General features: G+C 37.1%; 2 protein-coding genes across 2 annotated transcripts; both read right to left on the bottom strand.

Moving 5' to 3' along the window:
* Positions 1-7,475: 7,475 nt before the first annotated feature.
* Positions 7,476-10,362, bottom strand: arl3a (ADP ribosylation factor like GTPase 3a). Its single transcript, XM_082153124.1, has 6 exons — positions 10,308-10,362; positions 9,603-9,746; positions 9,077-9,193; positions 8,538-8,588; positions 8,016-8,201; positions 7,476-7,911 (listed from the first exon to the last, which is right to left on the bottom strand). Exons 1-6 carry the CDS (start codon positions 10,308-10,310, stop codon positions 7,864-7,866), a joined length of 549 nt encoding a protein of 182 aa, XP_082009250.1. The 5' UTR covers positions 10,311-10,362; the 3' UTR covers positions 7,476-7,863.
* Positions 10,363-11,470: 1,108 nt separating this feature from the next.
* npm3 (nucleophosmin/nucleoplasmin, 3) lies at positions 11,471-14,335 on the bottom strand. Its single transcript, XM_082154090.1, has 5 exons — positions 14,169-14,335; positions 13,844-13,929; positions 12,379-12,498; positions 12,190-12,283; positions 11,471-12,056 (listed from the first exon to the last, which is right to left on the bottom strand). Exons 1-5 carry the CDS (start codon positions 14,239-14,241, stop codon positions 11,959-11,961), a joined length of 471 nt encoding a protein of 156 aa, XP_082010216.1. The 5' UTR covers positions 14,242-14,335; the 3' UTR covers positions 11,471-11,958.
* Positions 14,336-14,386: the final 51 nt, after the last annotated feature.

The following is a 14,386-nucleotide window of genomic DNA, read 5'->3' as shown; positions in this document are numbered from 1 at the left end:
ATAAAAAGCACAGCAAACATGGTGATTTTTCATGTAAAGGAGTTGGTGTGTAAATGAGGGTGTGGACATGTTTGTACAAAGGCTTCAAGGTCTTCTGTACCCTTTGAGCCCAGCACAGACCAGCTGTAGTCTAAAGCCTCTTGGTTTTCTGCAACAGTCACATTTGCTTACTCTTCCTTTGCCATCAATTATTAAAACCTGCCCTGTTATTAGGGGGAACGATGTCCCACGATGATGGCTTTGCTGGTGGGGATCACGTTAGCGCTTTTCAGATTTGTATTGCTCCGTGTTTAATGTAGTTTGAGAACTTAAAGATTAGAGAGGGGATACGTGTTTTGCAGACTGAACACAAAAAATCCCATCAAATTTTTTGCACGATTCGTCTGTTCCGGATTCCGGATTCAAACATTTTTATTTGAACGAATGCTCTATGTTAATGTTTAATATTTACAGGGAAACATTCGATTCATGCTTTTGTTCATATATGGTGCTCTTCACTGTTGCTTAGCAAAATAGTAGGTGTGTTTGACTTCAGCTGGGGCTGGATTTAACCGATTGACAAGATTTGCCGATTGCAGGCAGGGAAAATGGAGTAGTGAAGTTAGACACTTTCTGCTTCCCGTAGTGATGCTTGCACTGTTTGCATACTTTATCACAGATGAAGTGGATTAGCTGCAATATTTGTCAAATACACAGACATTTAAGATGTTTTCATGTAGCAACAGAAACCACCTTTGCAGTGTAAAATAGACGCTATAGTCTGTTCACGAGCACCACCAAGTCGTCAGGTTTTTTTTGCAGTGTGATGGAAAAGAGATTAGAACACCTCTCTGTTAATAAAAACAAATGTTACATTGACAACGTGTGTTGTCAAATGTTAAATCACATTTATCTTGGTGTGTGAACAGGCCATGAGAGTAGAGGAGAACAACAGAAATGATACATAGCCCTTTCTCAAAAACAAAACAAATTCCCAGAAACCTTAGGGGGATCTGCCTGAAACAGAGCAGGCCGAAGCTGCTGACTTTTCAGTGCTGCCAAATGGTATGTGCTTTTTTTTTTCTTCTTCTTTTGATCAGATGGTTATTTTCCATAAAACAAAAGGTGAGTATGTGGGCCTTTGCTGCCATACTGGATGCATCAAGAAGGATTAGAGTTTACCCTACAAATGTAATACGGTCACATGTGTACCATGAGAATTTGTGGACCCACCTGTATTTAGTGCTGACCACTTCAGCTGTAAATCTGAGACAGATGTTAATACCAGATGTATGTAGGGCCATTGTTTTTACTGCTTCTCACTCATATTGCTTTACGCTGATACCATAGATTGAGCAGGAAAGACAGAGAGGCATAAAAGATAAAGATTTTAAGCGATTCTGAGAAAAAGGAAACGCTGAAAGAGGAGACGATAGGGAAGAGAGGAGTCAACATCTAATTTGGAATGTCTGTCAGTGCCTCACATGCTCAATAATCTATTTACCATGCAGAATTAAGATTTCTGCTATCCAGCACATTGCAGCTCCAATCCCTAAAGCCAGGATGGATAATCCAAAATCCCTCTTAGGGCCTGTGAGGCCAGTCCTGGAGCAACAGAGGCAGGAGAGCTGCAGAGGCCTCTGGGTACTTCAGAGATCAACCCACGGAAACAACTTAACTTAAAAGAAGCACAATTCAGCGGGAAAATCACAGACTTGGCAACACTGATCTTCACACCGATCATTTCCATACACTTAGAGTTCATGGTGACCAGGCTGTCAAAAAAAAAAAAAAAAAACACATCAGATGACAAATGATACGATACGTCATAGTTTTGTGTGAGGAACAGTTTAAAATGATCATTATTCACTGATAATCTTCCCCTTTGTGGCAGCTCTTTCTTGTACACTACTGTTCAAATGTTTAGGGTAAGATTTGCAAGTCACATGAACCTTCAGAAATCATTTGTGCTCCAAGAAACACCAAACAGGTTTGGAATGACAAGAGGGTGAGTAAATGCTGAAGGAATTTTCTTTTTCTTTTTTTTAGTGGCGAACTGTCCCTTTAAGAATCTGCTATTCCTATCTGTGTATTTTGTTAATACCAAAGATTTAAAAACCCTGGTTAAATAAAACATTGAACTAGGCGTAGCAGTAAGGCTTACAGGAAACACTGCGTGTCTGTTTGAAGGCTGAATTCCCAGGCTCCAGTGTTAATAATTTGGAGATACTCGGGTAACAAAGAGGGCAGCCAGAGCAGCAGATTTCCCTCTCGTCTCCAGTTACTCATTACAGGAATATGAAACCAGAAGATCTCTGTAGCATTTGCTGGCCTGACAAGCCCTGCACTGTGTGTGGATGTCTTTGATTAGGCTTTGGAATTAGAAGTGTGATGTGTCATAGAGAAGATGGATAAATGCGCAGGGCTTCGGGCCTGCTAATGCAACGGCAGCTGCACAACAGCTGACAGGCTCCCGGCGGAGCAACAGCATTAAAACACACCTTCAGCGAGGCCCCTACACTGAGGCATGTGCACACACACACACACACACGGTTTCCATGGTAACACACACACAGCTGTCAAGAGCATCAGACCACACCCCAGTGAACAGGCAAATACACACCAATGAAGTGATATATAGTGATGAGTTGATGCTCACAAACACACTATATCTCCATTCCTCACCCTCTCTCTTACACAAACAGACATGAGCAAACTTGCTCTTGAGCTTCATATGGAAAAATGATGACACATGGGAAATATTAAGCCATTCAAACTGAAACAGTTAATGTGATTATGTTCTGTAAATGAAAGATGTCATCATCTCATTAGACATGGTTACACTGGGAGTTGAGGCACAGCTCTCTCTTCCCGTATTCCTTACAATTACAGCTATCTGTGTGTTGCAATGTTAATTTTTAAATTTGTTTATTTAACCAACTTTTATGTAAAAATGACAAATTGCTACACATACTGTACATGGTAATGAATCATCAAGCCAGGAGGATTACTAGAAAAGAAAACACAGGCTATGACAACACAGGAAATGGGAGATTGTCATCAAAAAGGCAAAAGGTAGTCATTGCAACGTCATTGGATGCTTTCCGTAGGATTCATTAAATACAAAATTATTGTTTGTTTTTTTACCGGAATACAGGATATTTCTATTTTAAGAGACTTCAAATTGGCATGGAACGGAAATTTTAATAGGCTCCATCCGAAATCGTAAACTTCCCTTAGTATGCAACAAAAGAAGTGTGTCCGAATTCATAGTACTAAAAGAGTAGAAAAAAAGTACCCGGATGACCTACTACTTCCGGTAAGATTCTGAAGTGTGCATTCGATGGACACTTTACTATCCCATGAGGCCACGGGGGAGGATTTGTGAATGGCAGTAATGCGAGGCATCTGACACTGATAGGGCACATGATAATGACAACATGGCAAATGTAGTACGTCCGAATTACATTCATACTACACACACATTATAGAACGTTCTTTTTTTGGCAGTCGCGAAGCAATTGATTATTCAAAATAAGTAGCCTACCTACTCAAGAGAGTATGCAATTTTGGATGCTGTCTTTTCTACCCTATTGTGACATATATCTGAGTAAAATGGTTTATTGAAAGAAAAAAAAAAGGGTGGGACTTGATTTTGTCTATTTGGAATTTTGTCTATTGGGAAATCTCCGCCGCCATTTTGAAGTGCGTTCAACTTCGTTAAGTGGGCGAGGGAAGCTTATTTGGACAGACCCTGACAGAGGGAGCAAGTCTTCTCAATATGTACACTTCAGGCAGATCCATAGACCACAATGCTACACAATTGTGATATTACAGCAGATCGCACTTAATTTACCAACACTTAGTGTAAGAAATTATTTTGTTATTTATTTTGACATTTAACCGCACAATATTTGTAGCTATAAATTTATTGTATTGTTATGATTTTCATTTTATATTTTCTCCAGCAGCCCAAGCATACATACAGGCCTATAGAATGTTGCGTAAAACAAATTCATAAGGGGAAAAAATTTAAATAATAAATTAACTTCATTGCGGATTCCAAGTGATCATGGGCTTAGGGCACATTTCAAGGGTTCTGCCAGTAGTGGGTATTCATGTAATGTTAGCAATGATGTACATCTGAGTGAAGGAGACTGAGGGAAGTTTGGATGAGACGTTAAACCGAGGTCCTGACTCTCTGTGGTCATTAAAAAGCCAAATTTGCCCCTTGGCCTCTGTCCATCATGGCCTCAATCATACCTATATACTGATTGGCTTCATCACTCTGTCTCCTCTCCACCAGTAAGCTGGTGTGTGGTGAGCGTTCTGGCGCAATATGGCTGTCGTCGCATCATCCAGGTGGATGCTGCACATTGGTGGTTGTTGAGGAGATTCCCCTTTCCATGTAAAGCGCTTTGAGTACCCAGAAAAGTGCTATATAAATGTAACAAATTACTATTATTATTGAGGGAAGGGCATACAAAATTTGACTTAAAGGGATAGTTCACTTACTCAACTTACTCAACCTCGTGTTGTTCTAAACCTGTATGGGTTTCTCTGTTCTGTTGAACACAAAAGAAGATATTTTGAAGAATGTCGGTAACCAAACAGTTGATGGACCCCATTGACTTCCATAGTGGGGGGAAAAAATACTATGGAAGTCAATGGGGTCCATCAACTGTTTGGTTACCGACATTCTTCAAAATATCTTCTTTTGTGTTCAACAGAACAGAGAAACCCATACAGGTTTAGAACAACACAAGGTTGAGTAAGTGATGACACAATTTTCATTTTTGAGTGAACTATCCCTTTAAGCACAGCCATGATCAGAGAGATGTAGCTGCCAGAGCGAGGGTGAGTTCATGTTTTTGATAAAAGATTAAGGGGAAAAATAAAAATAAATAAAAACTAAAGATGTGCAACAGATCAATTATTAATAATGAACAACATTCCATAAAAAATATGAATTATCAATTTTGATTTAATGGTGACTTTTAAAAAGTACGCTCAAGGATTTCTGTTTATTATGCCATTCTAAATCAGTAAAACATTCTTTCTTCTTTGAAACACAAAATACATTTAAAAAAATACAGATTGTTTCAAAGCAGGCTTTAATAAGCAGGAAATTGACAGTGATGTAAAATTAATTACGAAATTATGAAATAAATTATGAAACGAACTCAATTTCAGCTCTACAGAAGATAATATCATTATTCAGCTCAGTTCACTGTCGTATCAATTCAATTCAATAACCTCAATGTTGCAAAGTTCATTAATTATGAAACAAGTTTGATTCAGCTATAAGTAGTTCAACAGAAGGCAATAATGTCATTATTTATTTAAAGTCAGTTAAATGTTTATTCAATTCAGTTCAGTAATAGTGTTGATGTTGCAAAGTTATCCAGCTCAATTCATATTTTGTTCTCGATATATTTTGTTCTTTGTATATCAATGCGTAGGCCTATAATTGCCTTTTAAACATAATTGTGTCCTAAAAATGAAAGTCAGTGGGGTCCCTTGTTGTTCCCTGAGTTTCACTATATGGACAAAAACAGCTACAACAGTCTTTTTAGGCATACAGGTTTGATGATTATGACCGAATTCTCCTGTTTGTGATTCCTTATCAACATCGCAGTGTTCGGTCTCTCTGGCAGCTGACACACCTCATCGCCACATCCTTCACAGCACAGGTGGCTTCTGTGGAGAGTTCCGGTTCGGTGTCATTCAGTGGACAAACTCAAAAACAGCAAATGTCTGCTGCTCACTGATTTGCAAATGAAGGTGCTGACAGTCCTGGTGCACGAAAACCCACCCTGTGTCTCTATGTTTGCTGAGTGCTTGGACTGAAGACTGGGGCAAAGCAAGGAGTTGAGTGAATGTATACTCTGAGGAATGAGTTCTTTTGTGAACCCACAACATCTCTGAGTGCATTGTCTGTCAATCATTTGAGCTTATGAATTTCAGTTACCAAGAATAAAGCATCAATAGCTACGAGTTATTTGTAAGTGCACTGCCAGCTCCAGAGAAAAGCGGGAACGCCTTTACTCGTTTATGAAACAGCAGGTATCTATGCATTTAACAATTCTGACATGACCATAAAGCAGTTGCCATGGCAACATAGGGTTTAACGGAGGTGTGACATTAGCCCTGTCCTCTAAGGGGGGAGGAGAGCCCCAGTGGAACACAAGGTCACCTGCCCACATCTGCCTCGCTCCATAGAGATAGATGGATGGATGGATGGATGGATGGATGGATGGATGGATGGATGGATGGATGGATGGATGGATGGATAGATAGATAGATAGATAGATAGATAGATAGATAGATAGATAGATAGATAGATAGATAGATAGATAGATAGATAGATAGATAGATTCATTTGTCAGTGTTTGCCAGGTCACTATCCACCTTTTGCAACACTGTTTTCGTGCGACATTTCCAGTTAATTAGCCGCTATAGGAAAATAACTACAAGAAAAACAAAGTACAGACCCGGTAAAACTGTTTGGGATACAATCCAGTGCGTTTATGATTATGATAATAAATTTGCCTGCAATAATGACAGCAGCTACCTACTCTTTGCAATAGCAAACAGCATAACGGACTGTTTTTGAACTGAAAGCGATTCAAACGTGACCGGAAGCCTTTGGCTCGAACATTCCAGTTACAAATGGCCGCGCCCGCTCTTACCTTAAAAATAAAGTTGATACGTTTAGATTCTCAGCTCTAATGGACTATAATGCATTTAAGGCGGATTGATTTAAGTGTGCTTGTTCGGGGTTCGAGTTGGAGTTTTGACTTATTAATGTTAAGTGGTAATGAGCAGCTTCTGTCTCACAACTTAAAGGAGTATGTTAGGCTAGCCTACTGAGCTGGAAAAATGGGCTTTCAATAAAACTTGGCTACCTATACAGTAGAAAGGCAAAAAGGTTTTGAAATCGGAAAATCTTTATTCTAGGTGCAGATTAATCTCTGGTTGTAAGACGGTAAAACACAACTGTTGACTTTCACCATTAAATGTGTTCTGGCTAACATTTTACAGACATAGCCTACACAAAATATTACTGTATATTTGAAGCTTAAGCATTGAAACCAAGAGAAAGGAGCAATGTCATTTAATTTTCATTTTGTAGACATTCCCTAAATATTTATTTTCATAAGTTTGAATGTATTCTGTTTTGAAAAAGAGAAAATTGTTTGTGACGAGCATCTGCGCTGCTGGTCTGGTGCTTGCTTGAGGCTTCTGACTTTTACAGAAGCAGAAGGCATTATGTGGATTAGAATATTGTCTCGATATCACGTCATAAATAGAAAAAACCTCCTCACTGCCACAGCCAGGTGCTTAAGCAAGCACACCTGTGTAGCAACCCTGCTGGTTGTTATACACAGGTATCCATTGTGATTTAGCCGGATGCTCATCCCACAGTAAAATATTTATTCAGTGGTTCAAGCCAGTAAAATAACACAGGCTATGCAAAAAATAAATAAAAAATAAACGTATGCAATGTTTTATTTTATTTTATCTAGCATAGTATAAAACATCTAAAAGGAATAAATCATAGAAATCCAAGATATTAAAATAGATTCCAAGATCAAACAGACAACATTCTAATGAATAATAACAATACCAAAAAAAGAAAACACTTATACACTCAATTCAGTGGTTGATTGTACATCATATTATTTCAGAGTATCATGCTGTTGCACAGTGTTGACAGAGTAACTGCGGGTGAGACAGAGTTGATGGCCGAGGAATGATTCAGAGGGGTCAGGGGTTAGAAAAGCCTCCTCATATCCCTTTAACCTGGACGAGCTGGTAGAAAATCCACACAGTCCACAAAGTTTGATTTTCACATTCCCTTTACAAAAAGTACTAGGCTTACTACTTCTTCTTTGCAGTAATGTTCTTGCAGACCCAGTTCATGCCATCCTGAAAGAAAGGAGAACTTTAGCCAAAAAATAGCCGCTGATGGGAAGGTCTAAACAACTGATTGGAAAAATAAAAACAAGGCTAATCTAAAAGCAATTACTCACCTGGACTCCCTCTCCCGTAAGTGCAGAGCACGACTGAATTTGCCAAATACGGTCCCGAATGGTGTGCAGGTTCAGTCCCTCTGCGATCTCAGAGGCTGGAGCAGCGGTCAGCAGGTCTTGTTTATTGGCAAAGATTAAAACAGGTACGCCACTAAGTTTCTCCTCATCTAGCAGCTCAGACAACTCCTGCACACCACATAAACAATTCAAATAGTAATTCAAAAGCTAATTCAAATACTTTCAGCATGGATTTGCTTGAACAAATGCATATCAAGAAAGTATATGCTTACACATTTCTTGGAGCAATTTAGTGTTTCACTTCCAATAAAATTAAAACGCTGCAGTGAACTGTATTAAGCAGGAAAATGTAGCTAGACCTGACCAAGTGTGAAGCCACATTGTGTGAGAAATATCCTGCAGAGACCTTGAAAGGTTCATAATCTCTCATCTACACACATACGCACACACAAATAAGACAAGTAATAAGGAACACATTTGCTATAATGATAGATATTTTTATACCTGTCCCGTTTCCTCAAATCTCTTCCTGTCAGCACTGTCTATGACATAAATCTAAAATGCAAAAACAACATCAAAATCATCACATAAACAAATATAAGAAAATATCACATACTTAAGAAATATATATATACACAACTGTTCAAAAGTTTGACGTCAGTACGATATTTTAAAAAATAAATTAATACTTTTATTCAGCAAGGATGTATTAAATATATCAAAAGTGAAAGTAAATGCTGTTTATAAAAGAATTCTGAAAAATAGACTGTTTTCAAAAAATATTAAGCAGCACAACTTTTCAAAAATTGATGATAATAATAATCGGTTACTGCTTACAGCAAATTAAGCTTAAAAAATAAAAATGAAAACATTTTAAAAGATATTCAAATAGCAAACTAGAAATATTTACTAGAATTTTTTTTTTTAACTATATTTTTGGTGAGCATTTAGAGACTTCTTTAGAACTTCTGAATGGCAGTGATATATGATAATGAATAATGGCTATGCATAACTCATAAACATATCTCGTAAGAAACACTCACAAGCATGTCAGTATTTTCAAAGTAGTTCCTCCAGTATGGTCTAATCTTCCTCTGGCCTCCAATGTCCCAGACATTCAGTTTGAACCCCTGAGACTGCACGCTCTTAATGTTAAAGCCCTGGCAAGGACAGAAGAATTAAAATTAACTGAACAATGCTGTATTGTGCAAAAGCAAGAAAAAACCCTTAAAGGGATAGTTCACCCAAAAATGAAAATTTGGGCATTACTTACTCACCAGACAATTGACGGCACCCATTGACTTCCATAGTATTCTTTTTTTCCTACAATGGAAGTCAATGGGTGCCGTCAACTGCCTGGTTACCGATATTCTTTAAAATATCTTAATTTGTGTTCAACAGAAGAAGGAAACTCATTCAGGTTTGGAACAACATGAAGGTTAGTAAATTATGACAAATTGTTCATTTTTAAGTGAACTATCCCTTTAAGAGCTTATTCTATGAAAATGGAGGAAACTAACTTTTTACAAGGCAATTTGTATTTCCTGCAAAAGGGAGATAGTGTGTTACCTGTGTTGGTGTGATGTGACTAATATCCTCAGAGGCTAGCTGTTTGAGAAGTGTCGTCTTTCCACCATTGTCTAAACCGAGGAGCAGAATGCGTATCTCCTGGTCTGGAGCACTCTTTAGTTTTCTAAGGATTGACAACAAACCCTGGAATAAACATAATATGCTCAATAACCAGATTTTAAACAAGACAACAATGACACTATATAAGGACATTTGTGTGAGAGAGAAAAAACTACTTCTCTCAGCTAAGAGCCTTATCTAACAAAGTATGAAAAAGAAAAAGACATTTGTAGATTTAAATTTTAATAATTTAGTTATATTCAATACAAAATAAAATAAGAGATTAAAGATAGACTGACACTATTCACTCATTATATAAAAAAATGCAGTGAAAGATGATTAAATGATGACACATTTTGTTCAACTATCCATTTAACGTCGGTGGCTACAATATCATAATGATTTCTTGAATGAGTTACAATCTTTACATTTGAATTATTCGGGAAATAAATAACGGAAGACAGAGGAAGGAAAATAACTGAGACTTAGCGCCGCTGATCCATCAGGCTTCACTCCTACAGAAAGCCCGCTACTGCAGCTAATAATCAAGACGCGGGATAAATTACGCGTATTTCCAAAGTTTCTAAAATCTCAGTTAAATACAAAATACACTAAGATAGGACTAAAGGCAGATTAACTTCTCACCATCTTCCTCCCTTCCGAGACGCCGACGATGGTTACTAGGGGGAGTTAAGTGACGTCACCAGCTGTTGGCGTCATTTTAAAGGAACCGCCGTTGTCACATTTTTCTGGTTAGGTTTCAAAGTCAATTTCTGTATCATCACAAACGTTAAAGGCAGGTACGCCTAAATAATAGCTACTGAACATTTCCACCGTTATTTCACAAGAAGAAATACTATTCGCACATTTTGTCACACAACATGGGATAAGTTGTCATCGAAAAAAACCTCATTAAACAGTTTATTATAGGTTTTAGCAGTAAAACAAATTTAAATGGTAGAAGAATTATGAATCAAAACAATTTATTAAACAGCAAAAATGTAAAAGGTAAAGTACAAAAATAATGAACAGATGTTAGAATTGACCTAATAGATCTGTTAATATTTAACTTTAGGTTAAAATCTATTTTCATTACATAAAAGACTTGTCTGAATGTATACATTTGTGGTTTTATTGTGTTCATGTTGGCCATGTGTTCCATTTTATATGTATATACACACCCACACACTAACATATATATATATATACTGTATATATTATGTGTGTGTGAGTGTGCAATTATGTATATATATATATATATATATATGTGTATGTATGAAGAGTTCAGATGCAAAAGCCTCTAAGTGCCATCTGAAATTTTCTTCTAGAATGGTCATTTTTATCAAGCTCGTATATTTAAGTTCAGTAATTTCACTTAAATGGCAATGCAAATTACCTATTCATTGTCATTTAAGTGAAATTACTGAACTTAAATATACGAGCTTGATAAAAATGACCATTCTAGAAGAAAATTTCAGATGGCACTTAGAGGCTTTTGCATCTGAACTCTTCATATATAAAATATGTTGACTTGCACATATGGAGCTATGCAAAACCAGGTTCACCCTGGTGAATTTACCAAAACAGTTGGCAAGTGAGCTCTTAAATAAAAGTACCAATTGCACTGATTCTATTAAAACAAATTTTATTTACTGATTCTGTAAATAAATCTGTAAAAATACAAAAATGGCAACAATGGCAAGTCCTCCTTGACTGATCTCAATATCAAATGCACCATGCAAAACTTCCCTCTATCGGTCCTTCAAAAAGGGACTAAGATTTAAAAACCCTGATTGCCAAAAAAAATGTAAAGATTATAACAAAAGTTCAAACAACAAAATGATGCGTAACAATGGAAATGCTGGTGCTTTCCCTGAAGGCAGATGCAGATTTACAGGCTTTTCACTGTCATGGTACAGTGTGTTACAGGGATAGTACATCCGGAATAATCCTTAAGTGCCCTCACTTAAGGGCAAAATGGTGACAGGACTGTGAATTCGTGGGTCTCCCAACTGAGAGTGAACCTGAAGGTTGGTGTTGGCGGTTACTTACATACACATAAGTAGCAGTATTAACTAATATAAACATTTTTAATATGAAGTAAATGTTCACAGAGCTGGCTGTATTGAGGCTTCAAACGTTCTATTTAACATTTGTACAATCTGACAGTACAAAATTCCACGAAATTTTTCACCACCCTCCATCATGTCTCATACAAGAACATCACATCTAATATTGTATAAAACATATAAAGGTCTGATGTAAACATCTCAATTTCTGTTCCACAAAGTTTGATTTAAATCTGCTTTTTCTTGGCTGGTTTGACTGAGGGCATTTCCTCCTCACTAACATCATCATCTTCATCTGATATTTCAGATTCTTCATTCTCTGTGGCTGAAAGAGGAGAAATAATCAGCACCATTCAGTTTTTAAAAAAAGGGGATAAAATAGCATGCTGTGTGTGATTTTTAGCTTTAAATGCATTTTTTGTGATATAGAGACTTGCAACTGAGGTTTTATTTCTCACCAACTAAATGTAACCCACTGACAGTCACTGGTCCAGATCCAGATTTCAGCCGCAGTGTGACAGGAGCCATCAACTCAAACTCCCCAAGGCTTACCTGAGTAGAAACAGATGTGAAAAAAACTGATTTAAAAACTTGCAACATATTTGAATACCTATATTATACAACAGTTTAGTAAAAAAAAGCATTACCATAGGCAGGCAGGAAATGTTGAGATTAGCTACGGGCACAGATATTTTCTTTCCTTGGTGATTCATAGCGGTCACTTCCACAACATTATTCTCCTCTTTGGCACCATCACCCAGACAAATCTAATGGTTTGAGAGAAAGGTGTTTAAAAGTACAGGTCATCAAGCTCTTTACACATCTTAAAATCACGCTGAAATGAAAGCAGCAACTGATCATTTTGTCTATATCATGACATACAAATGAGTATAATGCATTATCATAAATAAAAAACGCTGGGCAGGAACTTGGTTCTATGAATCAGCTGTTTTTTTAAATCAGACGGCTGTTTTTTACCAGACTGGATTTATGAGATGTGGTCGTTTACACTCCAAAAGTTGAGCTTGCAGGGGCGGGGTTTATGCAGACTAAAGGGGCAGACACATTTACCACTGTCAGGCAAATTTTTACGAGCGAAATCCAGCTTTCAATAGGAATCCACCCAATCGGGAATTTCACGTGATTTTAACAGATTTTGCAATGGGTTCAACTGTGTTAACCAACAGAAAGCTGCTTGATTTGAAGTGAGTTCTGTGCTTCATATATTGCTACACTAATGACAATAGACCTTTTTGGCCCTTGAAATTGAGCTAAGTAATGAGCTCCATTAAATGACTGGAGTAGTCCTGCATACATCACCTATGAGAAGTCTGTCATTTCACCATAAAAATCAAGAAATGGTTTCTAAAACCAGGAAAAAAAATAGGGCGGCACTTAATTTTGTCCATCGGGAATTGATTAGATCATTGTGGTTTGCCATTGCTGTGATCTCATAAGTGACAGGTTGTCCCACCCCTGCTGAAAGAGGGAGGGGACGTTATTTTAATTAAGGTAACCACACAGTTGACAGCACCCTTTTGACTTCCATAGTGCGTGTGTATGTGTATATATATATATATATATATATATATATGTTTTTGGGGTTGTTTTTTTTTACCAACATTCTTCAAAATATCTACTTTTGTGTTCAACAGAAAAAGAAAAGAAAAAAAAAACCTTGGAACAACTTGAAGATTAGTAAATAAATGACAATTAAAATTTTTGGGTGATTTCCCTTTAAAAAAAAATGAATGTACATGGATGAATCATTTATAATAAACAAGGGTTAAAAAATAAGAACTGTCAAGTTTGATTTCGTGGTGACTTTAAACAGAAGGTGATATATAAAGAGAAAGAAACACACAGACGAATTATTCACAATAAGTCCTATAATATACACAGAGAAAATGGATGCAATTTTATTTCATATTGACCTTAAAACTATAAATCAGCCAAAAATGAAAATCTATCATGATTTGATCAACATTATATTACTTCACACACAGTCACCATTACAAGAGCTGTATAAAAAAAAAGCGTAATGAAAGTGAATGGCGACATATACAGGTTTAGGACAGGCAAACTCTTCCTTTAATAAAATATTCTACGAACCGTCCTGAGCTCCAGAAAATGTTCCACATCTTCATCTTCGTCTGCTTGAAATGTGTAAAATGGAACTTCAGAAGACAACTCACAACCTGATGGAATCAAAATCACACTATTATACAAGTAGCCTATATTTAATTTATACGCAGAAAGTAATGCAAGTACTGAAAACGAGCACGTTTGAACGGTATTTTGAGGGTAAAGTAATCCAGTTTTATTTAATGAACGTTAAACATCTCTGGCCAAAATTATTAAAGAAATAGTCAATTGCAGTTGCTCCACGTGTGCTAGTAAATCTAAAAAGCATGCAGCGCGTCACTGTTGATCTTACTGAACACATAGCTTTCCAATCGCGAGCGTGAGTCCACCCCACTGTCCGACGTTTCGTCCTCAACAAACGACATAACTGTTCGAACGTTACTAAGATCAATCAATAAAGGTTACAATATCCACAGTGCAAGTCGCGATTCCAAAACACATGTGACAAGAACGCGAAAAACGGCGCATGATTATGACGTCATCAGCACTGACCTAACAGCTAGTTTTTAA

This window comes from Leuciscus leuciscus, assembly GCF_965113295.1.
Source record: "Leuciscus leuciscus genome assembly, chromosome: 22".
Lineage (NCBI taxonomy): Eukaryota > Metazoa > Chordata > Actinopteri > Cypriniformes > Leuciscidae > Leuciscus > Leuciscus leuciscus.
This window is presented reverse-complemented; position numbering and strand designations above follow the sequence as displayed.